The 21,217-nt window shown below is 36.9% G+C and overlaps 1 protein-coding gene across 1 annotated transcript in view; it reads left to right on the plus strand.

Annotated features, from left to right (window-relative positions):
- LOC150109710 (uncharacterized) overlaps positions 1-21,217 on the plus strand; it is a 493,008-nt gene that overhangs the window by 57,192 nt on the left and 414,599 nt on the right. Inside the window, exon 2 of the mRNA XM_090403026.1 lies at positions 1,829-3,180. Coding sequence (XP_090259152.1) covers positions 1,829-3,180 — 1,352 coding nt within the window. The remainder of the gene's footprint in view (positions 1-1,828; positions 3,181-21,217) is intronic.

A 21,217-nucleotide genomic window follows, 5' to 3' on the forward strand; every position in this document is an offset into this window, starting at 1 on the left:
CAAACCAGTTTTAACTTATGGATCTGAGAGCTGGGTCAGAAGTAAAACACTTGACCAAAGACTAGAGACCGCAGATATGAGAGTCCTGAGAAAGATCCTAATATCCTCATTTTTAATATCATATTAAAAATGAGGATATTAGGAAAGAACTTGACATTGTCAGCATCTAGGAATGCGTTAGCAGAGCTAATCTCAGGTGGTATGGTCACTTAAATAGAATGGGAGAGGAAAGATTAGCAAAACAAGTGTTCTCTGCCAGGTTGGCAGGAAAACGACCCAGAGGAAGACCAAGATATAGGTGGATTGATACGGTACAAAGTGCCTTAGACGATAGAAATATAAGATCTGATAATGTTGGGGTCTTGACAAGTAAGAGACTGATTTGGAGGAAAATTTTAGATAGGAAGTTAGTAATGATGTAATTTTTTCATGTAGTACTGTCATATCCTGTACACCCCTTGAGGGTACATGGCAGGAATTTGATTGATGATGATGAAGTAATATTGATTAGTTAGTTATGAAAAGAACGCTGAGATTGAAGAAAGTTTTTTCGCTTAGTTACAAAGTAAAGTATACTTGCCAAGAAATTACATTATTGTTTGTTCCTTGAAGTATCTTCACGATTAGCCTAAACGTATATAGAGGCTGTTGACTTCACATCATTCTATTGCCTCAGTATTCCCATAATACAAAGCACACCTCCTTCCAGATGTGTATATTCCTGTGTATTATTGGATGGGCCACTACTCAGAATTGTTTTGACCTTTATTGAGATCTCTTCAGTGGGAATATAATCATCATCAATTTGCTGATATGTACCCCAAGGGGTGTTGAGGTTACTATGACAGCACTATATGATTAAGTTTATATTATTATTAATCTCCTATCAACAATTTTCCTCCAAATCCTTCTATTACTTGTGAGCACTTCAATATTGTCATACCAAAATTTCATGCTTCTTAGGCACTTCTGACTGAATCAATCCACCTAAACCTTGGTCTCTCTCTGACTCTTTTTCCTGCCATCTTGGCATCAAACACCTGTTTTGCTAACCTTTCTTCATCCATTGTATTTAAGTGGCTATACCACCTTAGACTAGCTCTCCTGACATATTATTGAATTCTAATAATGTCAAGTTCCTTTCTAATATCTTCATTTTTAATATGATTTTGCCACTGATGCCATCAGTTCACCCCCCTCCTAATTTTTCTCAGATCCCTGATATCTGTGGTCTCTAGTTTTTGATCAAGTGCTTTATTTCTAATCTAACTCTCAAATCTGTAACTTAAAACTGATTTAAACACTGTCTTGTATACTGCTAGTTTTGGTGTTTTGGCTAATTTCTCTCTTATTCCATATAAATTTATTCAGCTGGTTACCAACCATACCAGCTTTGCTTATTCTGTTGTCTATGTCCAGATTTAACCTACCATCTTCACTTAAAACTGCACCTAAATAGCTGAAATATTTTACTTGTTCTATAGGATTTCCATTTAGAATGCAGCTGAAGTTTTCTGTGCTCCTCCCTATTTTCATAGTTTTGGTCTTTTTATTGATGATTTTCATGCCAAGTCATCAATATCATCAGTGGGAGCCAGATCCAGAAATATGCTAAGGTTGAATTAATTCAAAGTCATCTATTGTCCATACATAAATAGTTTATAATTTACTTTGTAATTTGGTTACAAAGTAAATTATACTTACCAAGCAATTATGTTCTTGTTTGGTAATGGATTAAATAAAAATATAAATTTCTCAGCAACTATAATTTAGAAGGATGTAGAAAATACTCAGAATTAATTATTGTAAATTTTTAATTTAATTTCAGATGGGACCAAGCCAGGCTGGACTGCATTTTAGATTCTTTTCCTGTTTGTTTTCTTAGAATTATGGATGGAGTACGTGCTGAAATTCTTGCTGCTAGTCGTTCTCGAACTGGGTGGTTAGAAGAAAATGTACAACCTGTTGATCGCAAGCCTTTTTTAAATTCACTTAAATCTAATTTTGAATATAAATCCAAGAATGAAAAGAAAATGTCTACCGAGACTACATCTTCAGAACCTGTTAGAAGAATGGGCACTAAGGTGAGCACAATAGCAAACATGTTTCAGTCTATGAATGCACAAAAAGGAGATAGTAGTACACCAGCAAAATCTTCTGTCAGTAGCAACAAAGAATCTGTTAAACGGCATCGGCGGAAAGAATTAAAAGGAGATCTAAGCAGAGAGCAAAAATATGCTGATAGAAACATGTTGAGTGAGTCACTTCAGATTCATGCAGCTTCTTCTCTTACTAGGACTGGGAGTCACCTCGCAAGGTTTAATAATGCAAAAGCAATGTTTGAGCGCCTTGAGGAACAGGGAAAAAGGACTGTGGATCAAGTTGTTTCTTCAAGTTCAAAACGTAACCAAGGCCACACAGTTAGTTCTTCATCTTCTGGAAGTAGTTCCTTGCAGTCTCCATTGTCGCCAAGTGGCATTTCAGAAAATGCAGTAGGGGATCATTTGTTTAATCATTCAAAAATAGTAATGGAATATGATTCAAACAGGCATAATAGTGAAAGCAGCAACAATTCACAAAATATTTTAAGGAATCAAGTAAACAAGAATTTAAAATCACCACTTGATTCTCAAGTAGGGACATTAGAACCATCATCTCCCTCCTTTCCAAAATATATTTTAGAAGTGAAAGAGCAAGGAGAGAAAGAAATTTATCAGAAACATGCAGAGGATAAGAAAGAAAGGAACAATAGTGCACTTACAATGATTACAAGGATACGAAATAAAAATAATTGTAAGCAAAAAGATTCTTTTGAGGTCACCACAAAGTCAAACTCAGGGATTAAGGGATTATCTAATTCATTTAGTGAACAAACGGATTTGTGTATGTCCACTTTAAATACATCATTGAGCAGTGAGGGACAGTCTTCCCAAAATCCTTCTCATTGTTCAAAGGATACTGTAAATTGTATAGTTAAAGCAGGAGAGGTTGCAGTGCAGTCAAGAGAGGGCAACAGAACCTCAGACAGATCATTAGCAAAAACATCTGAATGCTGTAAGGAAGATAATGTTGTCAATGATGGTGATAATGTAACTGAAGAAGCTCAACTACTTCCAAATGCCAAATATTATCAGTCCAAAGAAACTAACAAAAGTATTGAGAATGCAATATCCACTTCATGTAAGTAGATGGTTAAATACATTTCATGATGCATTAATGCTGTATTTTTGATTATGTTACAAAAATTATTTGTCTTAAGAGTCTAGCATGGTCACCTCTCCGTATTATGTAAATGATCATTATGTAATGTAGTGAAGAATTAAAGATTTATTTTTAAACATCATTATCACTATTTCCTGATATTCAACTTCAAGGGGAGGGAGATACTGTTGTATGATAGTGCCACATCATTATGTTTACATTATTATTACTACCAGATAGGAATATCTGTTATTTGTTGTCTCCAATATTGTCAAAACTTACATTTTGATCTTGTAAGGCACTGATCCCTACATCAGTCCGCTTTGATTTCAGTTTTACTCTGAGTCTTTTTTCTACTGATCTTGCATCAGACACCTGTTTTATTAAGGTTTCCTCTTCTGCTCTGTTCAAGTGACCATAACAAAGCAGATTAGCCATTACATTCTTGAATGCTAATGATGTCAAGAACCCATCTAATATTTTCATTTTTAATATTCTAAAATTAGAGGAGCCTTTGTAGCTCAGTGGAAGCTACAATAATCTCAAAGAATGAGATTCGATTCTAGTTGCCAATTAAAGGAACTTTTTCTAAGCCTTTCTTCAACTGGTTTCTGAGTTAGTCGATCTCTGGCATGGGTATGTGGGTTTTTTCTCTGGGAAACTTGGGCCTTTCATCCCGTGAACTCAAGAAAATCAACTGCAGAACATTCATACTATTTCAGACATTAAAAATATTGGGTTAGGAACCATGAGATGGCAGCACTTGTTAGCCATCTCTTCACTGGATGTTGCTTAAAATTAGCAGTAGTCTTGGGCCAGCTCAAGATGTAAACTGTGTATACTCTCTAATTTAAAAAAAAAAAAAAAAAATGAGCTGATGCCTTTTATTCCCTAATGAGGCATCAGCTAATTTTTTTTTTTTTTTTAAATTAGAGAGTATACACAGTTTACATCTTGAGATTTTAACAACATTGTGTTAAGGACCATTGTAGATTCAGTTGTTTTTGAAAATAACAAATGGCACTAATGCATAGAACAAAACAGTGGTGGACGATTTCAGTATGAGTGATTTTGTTCGTTGCATAAAATGTCTTTGTTTCATAAAGTGAAAGATTTGAGGAAAGAGAGTAAAACTTGAGCATGTGTTGGAAATTTGTCAGAGACCATGGTGAGTAAAAAAGAATGACAGTGGTGATTTGAACTGCAAAAGATGAGAAAATGCGAGTGTGAATTTCGGTGAAGTTGTTATTGCAAACATAAAATAGAACCATTGGAGAAATGCATAGCTGGTGGTATGAAACACAAGTGAAGGAAGGGGAGGAGAGAGAGAGAGAGAGGGTAAGAGAAAGCAGAATATGAATGAGCAAAAGAAGGAGAATAAGGATCAAATTTTGTATGGTGATTCCATGATAAAAGGAGTGCTTGTGGAGAGAGTGATGGAATTGTACACTCTTGGTACCAAGATTAAAGATGGTAGTAATGTTGTAAAGTTGCAGAGAGGGAAAGTGGAAGAGATGATTATCTTGGCTGGTACTAATGATCTAGCAGGTGCAAGTGTGGTATGTGAAATGATATGAAAAAATTGCAGATAAAAGTGAGAAAAAAAATAAAATTTGTGAACATTATTTGCTTTTGTGGTGATAGAGGTCAGCTGAGATGAAGATCTATGATTATGAATGAGTCAATGTGCAGGTTGTCAAGGAAGGGTGTAAGGTGTGTGTGTGTGTGTGTGTGTGGCTGTAGAGTGAGTTTGATGGATGGAAGACATATAAGGTAGATAGTTTCCATTTGCATGGATTCAGAGTAGGTGTTTTGAGTAAGTATTGTTCACTGAGAGTTTGGAAGTGCAGAGTCGGAGAAAATAAAATGTTTAGGTGTGCAGATACAGGTTGGCCCAGACCACCTAGAGGGAAGTGGGAGTGATCACATGATGCTCATTGTAGCTTCCCAGGTTCTTAACTGTAGTGAGATAATCACCACAAGGTAAAAGGGAGGTTGTGGGATGAAGAGGGCATTGCAGTTTATGTACTAATGCATACTTTTGGCATGTATACCATAAGTATTTGGAGTTTTTGTCATTAGAACTTAACTTGGCTGAATGTTACATGCATTGATGAGACTTGGTGGACTGAAGATGGTACAGAATGCAAAGGATATAATATTTTCAATATTTATTCAGAGAGGACAAAGGGAACAGAATGGTGAAGATGTTTTGCTAATGATAGCAGAAGAATTGAAGCTAAATAAGAGTAGAAATACATTAGAAATACAGTGGAACCTCGGTTGTCGAACTTAATTCATTCCCGAAGGCTGTTCGGAAACCGAATTGTTCGAAAACTGAAACCATTTTCCCATAAAAATTAATGTAAAATGGATTAATCCGTTCCTGAACCCCAGATGATTGTTTATTTTAACCTTTACAACAGTACTTCATGCATAAGATCGTATACAAACATAATGAAAATGCATAAAATCTTACATAAAAAGAATAAATGCAATAAATAGATAAAATATAAATGAAAATTGATCGCCCCTTTATTTTTGAGTATTGTACAGATCATTGATTTCGCCTTACCGAACTGCATAGCAAGATCCAAGACACGAATGCCATTTTCATGTTTGGATATGATTTCTTTTTTCATCTCTATCGTGGTTCTAACAATGGTTCTAACAACTTTTCTTTTCCCTTTGCTGCTATCACTATTCTTCTGTGGCCCCATGGTGGCTTAATTAAAAATAATTTATGAAAAAAAACAACAAAACACAAAGAAAATCAAGAAAACTTACTGCAAATTCGAGCAGGTGTCTGCACTGAACGAAGGCTGCTGCGTAACTGATGTTTTCCCACCTTACAGCTCAGCACGTGGAGCATGTGGTTGCCGTTTGCCTGTTCGGGAACCGAAATTCTGTTCGGAAACCGGGGTGTTTTTTGTTCGAAAAATATGTTCCGGAACTGAATTGTTCGAGAACAGAGGTGTTCGACAACCGAGATTCCACTGCATAGTGATACAGAAGGCATTTCATTTGAGGTTATCTGTTATGAGATAGAGGCCAATAGGATGAAATATATAATTGAGTTTTCAATGGCACTTGTGACATATTAACAATTATTAGACAGAATTAAATAATAATAATTTTTATTATTGCATATTTTGGCTAGAAATTAATAAGCTATCATAATTTCATCAGCATAATCACAAGATTGGGCTTGAACAAGAATGTTAATCCAATTTTTGAGCTGTGCCACTATACAGGTAGTTACGAAATAAAATGTGATTGCAATTAAAAAATGATAACTAAAATTAAAATAAGTTTGAAATAAATTTAGATAAATAAAATGATTGAATGACACATCATTATATTAAAAAGAGGGGAGGGAAAGGAAGCATGCTAATTCTTGCTATCTGTGAAGATGAGACAGACTCTCTCCCAAATCTTGGTATTCAATTAGACATTCATTCTGATTTAAGTTCGGCACTGTAGCAGTTCTACAGCACTCATTAAATATTTAACTGCTCAAATCTAAATTGGTATTGATGAAAAGGTAAGTATTATGATTATTCTGGATGCACTGATGATGGCCTGTTAATTTCTGGGAAAATATTTGCAATAGTAAAAACTATTATTCTTTATTCTTGTAAATATATCATCATCATCATCATCATCATCAAATTCCTGCCATGTACCCTCAAGGGGTGTACAGGATATGACAGTACTACATGAAAAAATTACGTCATTACTAACTTCCTATCTACAATTTTCCTCCAAATCAGTCTCTTACTTGTCAAGACTCCAACATTATCAGATCTTATATTTCTATCGTCTAAGGCACTTTGTACCGTATCAATCTACCTATATCTTGGTCTTCCTCTGGGTCGTTTTCCTGCCAACCTGGCAGAGAACACTTGTTTTGCTAATCTTTCCTCTCCCATTCTATTTAAGTGACCATACCATCTGAGATTAGCTCCGCTAACGCATTCCTGGATGCTGACAATGTCAAGTTCTTTCCTAATATCCTCATTTTTAATATGATATTGCCATTGATGCCATCTGTTCACGCCTCTAATCTTTCTCAGGACTCTGATATCTGCGGTCTCTAGTCTTTGGTCAAGTGTTTTACTTCTGACCCAGCTCTCAGATCCATAAGTTAAAATTGGTTTCAACACAGTCTTGTATACAGCTAATTTAGTGTTCCGACTAATTTCTTTCTTATTCCATATGAATTTATTCAATTGACTTCCCACGATACCAGCTTTGCTGATTCTGTTGTCTATTTCTATATTTAGTTTACCATCTTCAGTAAAAATTGTGCCTAAGTATCTGAAATGTTTTACTTGTTCCACAGGTTCTCCATTCACAACACATTTGACATTTTCAATGATTCTGCCTATTTTCATTGTCTTTGTCTTTTTATTGCTGACCTTCATACCATATCTATTACAACAGCTATTCAATTTAGTCAGAGAAAATTGCAGACTTGTAGCAGATTTATTTAGAAGTATAACATCATCCGCATAAAGCAAAGAGCTGACATTAACATCTCCAATTTTGATATCAGGTTTAATACCACTTTCCTTCATAATGTGATCCATATAGATAATGAATAACAGAGGGGATAATGTACATCCTTGTCTCACACCAGATTTAACATTAAACCATCTTCCTGTATTTCCTTCAATTCTAACTGCTGACTCACAACTCAAATAAAGACTAAGTATTGCTTGATATAATGCCCCATTGACACCATATGACTGCAGCGTATTGAATAGATTCTCTCTTGGCACCTTGTCATATGCCTTTTCCAAATCGACAAAACTTAAATACAGATCTTTGTTATATTCCCATGCTTTCTCGACTATTTGTCGTAAAGTGAAGATCTGATCCTGACAGCCTCTATTTGGCCTGAATCCAGCTTGTTCTTCACCAAGCATTTCTTCCACAATTCTTCTCATCCGTTTCTCAAGTATACTTGCATAGATCTTGCCAGGAACATTCAGTAGGGAAATACCTCTGTAATTCTCACATTCAGTTTTATTTCCCTTTTTATATATGGGTACTATGAGAGCTCTACTCCAATCATCGGGAATTTGTCCCTCTGTCCAGGCTTTCTGAACTATGCAGTGCAACCACTGTAAGACTCTTATACCACCATACTTCAGCATTTCTGGTCGAATATCATCTACTCCTGCTGCCTTTCCACATTTCAAGCCTTTGATGGCTTTTTCTACTTCAAGTATGGATATGTATTCCTGACTGCATGCCTGGTCAGTGTTTTTTATCACTGTGCTGTCATCACTGCTTGTTTCATTTAGCAGTTTTTCAAAGTAATTACTCCATACTTCAAGGATATCTTTTTCTCCTGTTTTCATTTCACCTTTATCATCTCTAATTCCTTTTACAGCACTCTTTCCTCCATTCCTAAGCTTCTTCAACAACCTCCAGAATATTTTGCCACCTTCTTGATATTTATTTTCTATATTCTTGCCAAAGTCCTCCCATGACTTTTGTTTAGCTAGTTTTACACACTGTTTAGCTTTCTTACATTTGTCTCTGTATTCTGTAAGAGTAAAAGCTGACTTATTTGCCAGGAACTTTTGATATGCTTTCTTCTTTTCCTTCACTGCCTCTTTAACTTCCTGTGTCCAACAGGGAGTTCTGATTTTTTTATCTTTGCACACAACCTCACCACATGCCTCTCTGGCAGAATCAATCAATGTTTCCTTCAGAGTTTGCCACTGAATCTCCAAGGTTTGATTCCTGTTCTCAAACTCTTTCATTTTCTTTTCAATAATATTTCTGTATTTTAGTCTACAGTTTACATCTGAGAGCTGCTCAACATTTATTCGCTTTAAAACTTTCTTACATGTTATTCTTTTCAATATGAAATTCAATTTTATCATGCTCAAGACTAAATAGTGATCACTTCCAATTTCAAATCCTCTGTACACTCTGGTGTCCTGCACCAGGGAGAAAACATCACTATCAACAATAACATAGTCAATGAGACTTTTCTTATTCCTAGCCTCTTCTCTCCATGTGAATTTGTGCACATTTTTATGTTGGAACATGGTGTTAGTAATAACCAGTCCATGTCCTGAGCAGAAATCCAACAGATATTTGCCATTATTATTAGCTTTGCTCTTTTCTCCAAATTTTCCCAAAATATTTTTGTATGTCTCACAATCATTTCCTACTCTACTATTTAGATCCCCAACAAGGACCAACTTTTCCTTTTTCATTGTGTCAGTTGCTTTTTCTAAAGCCTCAAAAAATTCCTCCACTTCTACCTTAGTAGAACCTTCTGGGGGACCATAGGCACAAATAAGTTTCATTGTCCAGTTCCCCATTCTCATATTTGCCCACATTACTCTACTTGAGACTGACTGCCATTCAAGAAGATTAGCCTCGTATTTTGTGTTGAATACTATGGCTACTCCTTCTTTTCCTTGATTGTTATTGCCTGAATATAACATTTTGTATTTATTGCTCAGAAAGATCTCACCAGTTTTGGTCTTTTCTGTTTCAGTCACCCCTATTATGTCGATCTGGTACTTATCTAATTCCTCAGCTAGCTCCATTTCTTTGCCATTCAGGCTTCTTACGTTGATAGTACCGATCTTTAACTCTGGTGATGTTGAGTTCGGGTTTGTTTTCAGATTTGTTCCAGTAGCTGACTTTTCGCTGTTTGCCCTGGTTCCCTGGCGAAAACAACGGGGGCCTTGTTTAACCGGGCGACGCCCCAGCCGGCATGAAATTTTTTCATGTTGTACCATCATTTTTTATTTTGGTTTAACCAATAAGAATACAATTTGGTCGGCTAAATCCCAAATTGCCAGCCCATCCTCGTTCGTTCAGTATCAAAGTAGATACCCAACAGGGTGCACCACGAGAAGGTGAGGATTGGACATTAGGTCAGAAGCCCTGGTCGGTTCTCCGCATTCCTTTAAAGGCTATGTGGAGGTCTCCTCTCAGTTATACAGCTTTGACCCTTAAGCACCCCTTGTAAATATATGTGTCTAATAATTAAAATATAGAATTGGTTAATGCTATAGTCTAGAGAATATAAGGGAGGAAGTAGATGCCATTCATCGATAAATTAGCACAGTGAATACAGATCATAATTATTATTGGGGACGTCAACTGTGGGGACAGATTGAGAGGAGGATCAGCTGCTAAGAAATAATTACCTGAGACAATATGTAATGGAGGAGACACAAGGTTCAAGAGTTCTGGATCTGGTCATAGCATCAGGGAACTTAGCAGTAACTGACATAATCTCGGTGTAGGAGAAAGTGATTGTATTATCCTGACTTGGGCAATTACCAGATATGCAGAATTTTCTGTTAAGAAGGGGTATATTACAGAGCAGGTGATTATGACAAATGGATATGTCAGCTTTTAGCAATGTCATTGCATAAGAATTTGGAAGGGAGAGATATTGGTGGTGTCAGGAGGATGAATCAGGTAGGAGTTAGATGGATGAATAGTATCATGAAGCAGAAGTTTCAGAAAAATAAAGTTTGTGGTGGGAATATAAAGAAAGACGTGATCAGCATGCATGAGCAGCACAAGGCACTGGCAGGAAGGGTAACTAGTATGGTAAGGAAGGCTAAAGCTAATTATGAGAGGAAGGTAGCTGATGAACACCAAAGAAATTCTAAAATGTTCTTTCATTATGTGGAAAGTCAAAATAGGAATTACAATGGAAGGATGCCTTTAAAAAGTGCAGATGGTAGGAACAGAAACAAACTAGATAGTTAATTTGCTGAGTGATCATATTGCAAGGGTGTATCATCTAGGTGGTAATATTGCAATGCCAGATGTGTTGTTGATTGATGGGAATAGAGATTGAAGAATTGCAGGTGCATATGATTCTGCAGAACCTTAATACAACCACATCTGTGGGATTAGATGTAATATCAACCTGTGTATTTCAAAAAGGTGTAAGGGATTTAACCTCCTCACAAAGCAGTTTTTAATTTAGGCCTCAGTTCTGAGAAGGTGCCAAGAGATATTGGAAAGAGGACCAAATAGTTCCACTGCATTAAAGAGGCTTCATGAACAAAAGTAACAAGTTATAGACATCATCATCTCAGGAGTGGTGGTTAAGGCAGTGGTGTAGCTAGAGCTTTTGCTGCCTGGGGCGCTCCCTGAGTTTGCCGCCCCTCTCGGTACACACCAAAAATACTACAAAAAGTCAAAATGAAGTATAGGGAAATAAATTATAACACTATGTTTATTTTTGAAGTAAAACTTTAATTTCAGCATTCTGAAATGTTATTTTTCTTGCTTTTCTGTTAGCAAAATCATTGATGACATTGGCGAAGTCTATTTCATAGTAATGTAGGTAATTCTTAATCAGTTTTATTTAGAAAAACTCCTCTCACAACTAGCAACACTTACAGCAATTGTGAGGAAAATTCGCTGTAGTATTACAATAGTTGGAACTGAGTTCTTGAGACTGTATTTTAGAATTAACTGCAAAAGTTCAAAAATGTTCAAAGTGCCCCCCCCACCTCTCTAGCTACGCCTCTGGGTTAAGGTACTGGAGAAGTTGATAAAAGACAAATTCCAAGCTGTTATGATACTTCACAAGGTAATATGGTTTTGTGAACAGGAGGTTTTGTTAGTAATTTGCTTACTTCTTTTTTTTTTTTAATAATGTGACAATTGAGTTGGATAAAGGAAATGACTAGTCGTTGATGCTCTGGACTTGTCAAACAATATGATCTGTTAAAATAATGATTCTGCTATTGATGTCATCTGTTCTTTACTAATTTTTCTGAATTCTCATATCAGTGGTCTTGTTGTCAACCAGTTGTTTTATTTTTAACCAAACTGTCATATCCTTAAGTTAAAATCATAACTATAAATAAAAGTTGGATTCACTTACATTACTTTGACAGGATTCCATATGAAAATATGTGGGTAAGAGTGTGGTTAACGAGGGCCCAAGGACTAGATTATTTGCTTAGAGAGTGGTGAATGGAACGAGTTACCTGAGTCAATTGTAAGTGCTTTGTCTGTTAATAGTTTCAAGGAGAGGTTATGATAGATCTAGATACACATCTAGACTGCTGAACACTGATGTGGTTGTCTAGATTCTGTGGAGATGAAGTAGTGGAGAGGAGCCAGAGGTGAGTGACCATGATTGTGACAGGTCTGGAATGCTCCCTTTGAGAACAGACTGAAGGTTTACTTTCTTCAAAAACCAGCCGATAGTCAAATAAAAGGGAAAATGATAGAAGCATAAAAATTATGAAATGGGTTTTATAGAATCAACACCGAAGACTTTTAAGAGTGTGGTTAGCGAGAGAGTTATGACTAGGTTTTTTGCTTGGAGGGTGGTAAATAGGCAGAATGGATTGACAAAGGTGGTTATGAGTGCTTTGTCAGTGAATAAGTTCAAGGAGAAGTGTGATAGGTATTGTGTGAACAAATATTCAAGTCTTCTGCAGTGAGTCTTTGACTCCATGGGGGATGCCTGAAAAATAATGATTCTGCTATTGATGTCATCTGTTCTCTACTAATTTTTCTGAATTCTCATATCAGTGGTCTTGTTGTCAACCAGTTGTTTTATTTTTAACCAAACTGTCATATCCTTAAGTTAAAATCATAACTATAAATAAAAGTTGGATTCACTTACATTAGAAGTAAATTATTTAATAATTTATAAATTAGAAGTAAATTATTTAGTCTTGTTTCACAACCAGTTTCAGTGAATACAGTTAAAGAGAAAATAGTAACAATCAAAACGTGTGTTGTGTTGTAATATAATTGTAGGGGGGGGGGAAGCTCAGTCTATAATCATAAGAATTTAGAAAACATGATACTGAAATTATTAAAAAATTTCAGTGTCATGTCAAAATACATCTTTCTAATAAAATACAACTTTGTATCACTATTCTCCCCCTCCCTTCCCCCATTGAATCCTCTGGTAGAAATAGCATGATTAGCAATACCTGATGTACCAGAATCATGAAACTGGATATATTCTTCTTGTCTGGGCTGTCACAGTGCATCGGGGCATTCCCTCGGTGGTGGACGAGGGTGATGATCAGTGTCACTACTTTGTAGGCCTCCTGACTAGGTTCATGGGACCCGCTAACCAGTGACAGCTGGTCCTCCATTCATATTGGGGGTTGGATGGTTCTGGCAGCCCATTGTGTAAAAAAAGCCACTATAATTGAAACATACTATTTGGTTTTTTAAGACCATGGATTTAATAAACATTTATACAAATCGTCTCCTAGTTTTGCTAGCTGTAACTGTCTAGTTTTGTCAAGACGACCAACCATGAAAAACCACAACGAGACCAATCTTTTGATTCGCAATATGAATGGATGGCCTCAGGACTTCCATTCATATTGCTAAAATCTTTACATCCAATAATTCCATGCCTTTATGGTGTTCCTAAAGTACATAAAAATGAGGTTCCAGATATTCTCCCACATACCTACTAGCCAAACACCTCGCTAATCTATTAAAAGAGAAGATAAGGAAATCAGCTTCATACATAATCTCAATAGCAACCAGGGAATGATATTAAAAGACATGTGGAAAAATCTGTTAAATTCATTAAGTTTAACGGAACTAAATTAGGCGAAAAAAATTATAAAATGCGACTTTATAACAATAACTAAGGCTTCACGCTTTATGCGTGTGATGTCACGCATGCTCTCCAATTTGTCTAACAGTTTTTAAACTGTTACTTTCATTCTTTTGTTTTTTGCATTTAATACTAGCATAACCTTTCATGTCTTGAAAAGCTAGATAGTTACAGCTAGCGAAACTAGTTGACGATTTGTATAAATGTTTATTAAATCCATGGTCTTAAAAATCAAAATAGTATGTTTCAATTTTAATGAAAAGTACCAAATAACAACTTTCAAAATGCCACTATGTAATGCATCATGTCTAAACAGAAAAGAAATAAAGCCCGGGTAGTCTCGATATGCCTGGAATGGTGATGTTAGGGTGATGTAGCAAGCCCTGTGGTATTGTCAGTCCATGACGACTGCTATAAAGAACTCAACACAGAAATTGCTTGAATATTGCTACTTGGAATGTAAGATTATTGAATAAATGTCGAAAATAGGCTAATGTGATGAGATAGCTGGAGAGATTGAATATCAGTATACTAGAATAAATACCAAGACGGTGGAAAGATATTCTGCAGGTTGTTGAAGAAGCTCAGAAATGGAGGAAAGAATGCTGTAAAAGAAATTAGAGATGATAAAGGTGACATGAAAACAGGAGAGGAAGATATCCTTGAAGTATGGAGTAATTACTTCAAAAAATTGCTAAATGAAACAAGCAGTGATGACAGCACACTGGTAAAAAAACACTGACCAGGCATGCAGTCAGGAATACATATCTATACTTTAAGTAGAAAATGCCATCAAAAGCCTGAAATGTGGAAAGAGCAGGAGTAGATGATATTAGACCAGAAATGCTCAGGTGTGGAAGTGTAAAAGTCTTACAGTGGCTGTAAGGCTGCACTGTATAGTTCAGAAGGCCTGGACAGAGGGAGGAATTCCAGATGATTATTATCGACATTTATTATTATTATCAACATTTGATCTCCATGGAGTCAGAGACTCATCGTGAGAGGTACTAGATAATCGGAGTAGAGCTCTCATAATAAAGTGAAATAAAACTGAATGTGAGCATTACAGAGGTATTTCCTTACTGAGTGTTTCTGGTAAGATTTATGCAAGTATACTTGAGAAACGATTGAGAATTGTTGAAGAGAAGCTAGGAGAAGAACAAGCTGGGTTCAGGCTAAATAGAGGCTGTCAGGATTAGATTTTCACTTTAAGACAAATAGTTGAGAAATCAGGGAATATAACAAAGATCTTTATTTAAGTTTTGTAGAACTGGAAAAGGCATATGACAAGGTGCCAAGAGAGAAGGTATTCAAAACACAACAGTGTCAATGGGGCATTATCAAGTAATACTTAGTTTTTATTTGAGTTATAAGCCAGCAGTTAGAATTGAAGGAAGTACAGGAAGATTGTTTTATGTTAAATCTGGAGAACATATAGAGCAAGTAAAACATTTCAGCTACTTATTCACGATTTTTAGTGAAGATGGTAAATTAAATATGGAAATAGACAACAGAATCAACAAAGCTCGTATGGTAGGAAGTCAATTGAATAAATTTATATGGAATAAGAGAGAAATTAGCCAAAACTCTAAATTAGCTGTATACAAAACAGTATTCAAGCCAAATTTACCTTCTAGAACTGAGAGCTTAGTCAGAAGTAAAACACTTGACCAAAGACTAGAGTGCAGATGAGAGTCCTGAGAAAGATTAGGGGCATGAACAGATGGCATCAATGACAATATCATATTAAAAATGAGGATATTAAGAAACAACTTGACATTGTGAGCATTCAGGAATGCGTTAGCAGAACTAATCTCAGGTGGTATGGTCATTTAAATAGAATGGGAAAGGAAAGACTAGCAAAACAAGTGTTCTCTGCCAGGTTGGCAGGAAAAAGACCCAGAGGAAGACCAAGATATAGGTGGATTGATACAGTAAAAAGTACCTTAGAAGATAGAAATGTAAGATCTGATAATGTTGGAGTCTTAACAGGTTAACAGATTGATTTGGAGGAAAATTGTAGATAGGAAATTAGTAATGATGTAAATTTCTTGCATAGTACTATCATGTTCTGTACACCCCTTGAGTGTACATGTCAGGAATTTGATGATGATGATATTTTTTGGATATGATAAGAATGGTCACTTCAGTAGAGAGGGCATTATTATCTGAACTAATTAATTTAGCCCTGTTATATATTCCAGTGTTCCATACATCCAAGCACATCTGAAAAACTAACAAATTTTTTTAGCAAATTTATTATTATTATTATTATTACCGCAAGACCTCATGGAGTCAAAGACTCATCTGGGAGGTCCTTTTATCACACACACAGCTCATCATACCGTGCCTTGAACACATTCAAACTCCATACAGACACCACACTCTCAAGCAAGGCATTCCAATCATTCGCAACTCTGCATGAAAAAACCTGCCTCTCACACCCTCTTTATACAGTTTCCAGGGATGACCTCTGGTTCTCTCCCGATGTCCCACTTTTTTCTGCAGAACCTCTCCAGCATTGATCCTATAACAACTCCTTAATAACTTGTAGGTCTCTATCTTATCTCCCCTCTTCCTGCTGTCCACTAGAATCTGCAAGTTGCATCTTCTCAATCTTTCCTCATACTCGACATTCCAGAGGTCAGAAACTACCTTAGTCAATCGCCTTTGGACCCTTTCCAACATCTCTTCATCCTTCTGAAAATCAGGTGACCAAATCTGCGCACAATAGTCCATGTGTGGCCTAATCAAAGCCTTATACAAGGGAACAAGAATCTCCCTACTTCTACATGTCGGTGTCCTCCGCATCATTCCCAGAAGCCTTTGTGTTGTCTTCACAATTTTGGTGATGTGTCCCCTAAATTTTAGATCCTTATCCACTATCACTCCAAGATCTCTTATTTCTTCCACCTCCAACAATATATCCTCACCAAGCATAAATTCTGCATCCCATCTTTGTTTCCCAAATTTTAAAATCCCAACTTTGCATCATCTGAAAACAACTGAATATCTCCATCCAAATCTTCACCTATATCGTTAATATACAAATTAAACAGTAATGGCCCAAAAACAGACCCCCGAGGCACTCCACTTGTGACTTTCCTTTTCCTGGATATCGCTTCCCCATACATAACTTGTTGATACCTATCAGATAGCCAGTCTCCAATCCAATGCACTAATCTAATATCCAACCCCATCTGCTCTAGTTTGACTATCAATTTATCATAAGGTACTCTATCAACAGCTTTTGCAAAATCCAAGTATATTATTGTGTATCCTTCTCCTCTGTCCACAGAAGCAGTCACCTTATTGTAATAAGTAAGTAGATTACTAAAACATGATCTCCCTTTAGCAAATCCATGCTGTCCATCAAAGATAATACCATTGTCATCAACTCAACTCTGGATCCTAGTTGTCACAAGCTTCTCCAACAACTTAACCACAATACCTGACACACAGATAGGCTTATAGTTTGATGCTCGAGTTCGCTCACCTCCTTTATGAAATGGCACAACCTTGCGCTCCTTCCACTCCTTAGGGACTTGACCGAGTGCATGACCCGTATTAAAAAAATATGTCAAGGGTGTCAACTCCCTGGCACATTCCTTCAGAATACGTAGCGATATATTATCAAGTCCCAAAGTCTTATTAACATCTAGTTTACTCAACTCCCCATACACCTCTTGCTCACTTACAGTCAGTCCTCCCCATCATCTACTGCTCTCAATATCTCCATGAAGTCACATTCACAAGATTGAAAGACCTTTATGAATTGCTCATTAAGTACCTCCACCACACGTTCTGCAACATTATACCTTTATACCATTTTCTCCTATCAATGTCATCCTTCCATAATCATTCTTTCTTTTGCTGGCTACATATCGAAAGAACTCCTTAGGATTCTTTTTGGCTTCTTTAGCTACCCTCACCAACCAAGTCACCCTCCTTGCCTGGTCTTTGTAGACCTCATGGAATAGGTTATTTCCACTTCTCTTATGCTGCCTCCACAATGCCCTTTTTCTCTGTATCGCATGCTTAATCTCTTTATTCATCCATCTCACACCTACCTTATTTAACCTTCTCACCCTTAGAATACACTTAGACATTGTATCCACTAGATAGTTTTTGAAAATCCTCCAAAGCTTCATTGATCTCTTTTCTAGCCAACTCCTCATTCCATGCTACACCTGCAAGCTGTCTCCGAGCTCTTCATAATCAACTCCCTTGTAGTTACACATATACCCTTTTCTCACAGAGGTCCTCACACTGCTGGCAACCATCTAGGTAATCACCTCATGGTCACTCTCACCAATTGGTGGATGATTTGACACCTCATTTATAATTACATCCTCTGATGAGATGACCAAATCCAAGACCCTCAATCCTCGCGTGCCCTCTGTTACATACTGTCTGAGGTAGTTATCCCTCAAAAACTCAAGAAACACATTTTCTTTACTTCCAGTTGCTATCTCATCATTCCAGTCTATATTGCCATAATTAAAATCGCCCATTATGATCACTCTTTTCTTATTTGCTTGACTAATTTGATTATACAGTTCATTATCGCCACCATCCACATTACCTGGTCTATAACAACATCCAACCAAGTATTTGATTCCATTCACCTCTATCTCACACCATACTGCCTCAAAACCACTGGCACTATTTCCCTCTTGCATCTCTACTTTGTATGGACATAACTCTTTCTCTATCATCAGCAGCACTCCCCCTCCCTTTTTACCCCTTCTATCCTCACGAAACACATCATACCCTTCAATCTCTATTCCTGTCAGGATGTCGTCCTCTTCCAACCATGTCTCACTTATTCCGACAATCTTTGGGTGAACAGAAGCAATTAACACAAACATTTTACATCCACCCCGTTTCTTATACTTCTAGCATTTGCATACAAACACAACAGCTCATTTCTGGATCTACAGCTAGTTCCACTGATACCACTCACTCGATGTGATCTCTCCATGCTCGACTGGGGCAATTTCCCTTTCTGCTTATTCATTTTAAAACCCTTTTCAATTCCAACTGTTTTCTCTTGATCCCAGGTCATCCCATTTCTATCCTGTCTACACATGCTCTCAGAGTACCCACCTTTCTCACGCTGTGTACCCCTGTCCACCCTGGTCATCCCCATTTCCTTGCTCCTCTTGCACACCCATTCTCTCATTTTCTAAACTCATACCAATCACTTCCTCATTCATAACCACCTTACTCTCCTGCTCTTCCATATCACTTCCTGCTTGATCTGATTCATTCTCTCTCACTCTACTCACTTCTCTACCTTCCAGCAGCAGTCTCTCCAAGCGACTCGCACCATAACCACTCAAATGCAGTCCATTGCTCCCATACAGTTCACCTCTTCCTTCAAACTCATTCCACACATTAACAAACTATACTCCCATCTCCTCACAGATTTCAGCCAGCATATCATTCATAATTCTTGCTCTCCACCTCATCTCACCACAGTCATACCTAGGCAACACGCTGACTACCCTTCTTGTCACACTATTCTCTTTTATCCTTCTAAGCAGCCTCCTGACATCCATTCTGACTTGCTCTTTGTCCTCTGTCAAATCATTCGTGCCGATTAAAACCATCAACTCCTTTGCTCCCTCCCTCCTCATATCCAATGCCTCAATCACTCTACTCATTTTTCCGCATGGAAAACATACCTTGTGCATCCTATCATCCAGAACACCTTTAATAATGGAGTCACCATATAACGCCACTCGCACATCTTTCGTGCCATCATGGTTAGTTTTAATAGTTTTTACCCGAATTTTCTTAATTTCATTCCACATCCATTTCATCCCTTTCCTCATCCAATACAATTCAAATCTCATGTCACATTCTCTCTATCATTCATTCTTTCTAATTTTCTAACTCTTGGCATTCGCTTCTCACTTTCGCTCTCATTCACCCTTCTGTGCTTCCATACTTTTGGTCCAACATGCGTCTGACTTTCGCTATCATTCATTCTTTCAATTTTTTCCACTTTTGATTCCTGCATCACGCCATTTCCAGTTTCATTCGTTCTCTTAATTTCATTTCCTTCCGCCACTCTTGCCTCACTTTCGTCCTTATTAACATCCGTCACGGTTTTTAAAGCACTCGTTTTCTTTTTTACTGATTTTTTTAACATTCTTTTGCCTCTCTTTCACACCATCCTTCTCTTTCGAACGTGCACTCATTTTCCCCGTGACATTCTCGCTACTAACACTTTCTGTCATTCAATTTCATATTTGCATTCATCAATTCCTCGTTCAGGTCACTTCGCACACACAGTTAACGACTGAAATCTAAGTTAAAGTCATGGAATGACAAAGCTGCCGCCATGTTTAATCTTCCGGTTAACACTCTAAAGTCTAATAATAACAACTAATTCGTAATTAAGTTTAAGCAAAACAAAATCCCCCACACTAATAATAATGGTAGTGCACAACTTTTACAGCAGTTCTTACTCAAGCAAACACTCATATATATTTAATTATTCCAAGAATACTTATCTAAATCTGGAGCTCTTCTTACACACGTGCACCACGCTTGACTGATGAGCGCCCTCTCTAAACGTCTAATAAACCTTTCAGCCACCTACAGACCATATAAAACATTAGCATCGATTATCTGCTCCATCAAAGATGAGCCACATCCTTTAGACCTACAAGGTGTTTACCATGTTCCTTTTAGTTGCAAACTATCCTGCTATAGCCAAACAGGCAGAACAGCCAACATCCGAATTACAGAACATAAGGACTATATCTGTTTCCACCTCTATAGCTACTCGGCACATGCTGACCGTGCATTAGACACCCACCATAGAATATACTGAAAAAAAAAACCCACTCTACTCCATTGCAGCCAATATAAATATGAAAAACTTTTCCTTGAATCTGCTTCTGGCTTATGAAACTATCCTAACCTCAACAAATTAGGCTGCATGAAACTGCCCCAAATTTGTGAAGCTCTCATCCTCTGCCCTTCAGGACATCCAATTTAGCCCACTAGAGGGCACTATTTAGGATGTTAGGCCTACTCTCAGTTGACATGCTTCATCTTCATTAGTGTAGTGCTTGGCAATTCGATTTTGCAGAAATATTAAAAGTATTAATTAAATTTTAGTTAATATGTCTATGTTGTAATTTCCTTAAAAAATATAGCTATCCCATATATTTCATCCAATATAATAACATGGGCATTAGGGAGAAAGACTATCGACTACATTAAAAACATGGATCATAAGAATGAGTCATGTAGCATGTACTTACTAGCTCATGTTTCAGTCATAGCAGAGTTGACAGAATTACAATCTTAGATTGCAAAGGAACAGTTGTAAAAGTTTCTGCAGATTAAATAACAAAAAATTATGAATTTTTAATAGTAATCAGTTCT

Source organism: Typopeltis vanoorti, chromosome 2 (genome assembly GCF_054136105.1).
Source record: "Typopeltis vanoorti isolate ZY-2024b chromosome 2, IOZ_Tvanoo_1.0, whole genome shotgun sequence".
Classification (NCBI taxonomy): domain Eukaryota; kingdom Metazoa; phylum Arthropoda; class Arachnida; order Uropygi; family Thelyphonidae; genus Typopeltis; species Typopeltis vanoorti.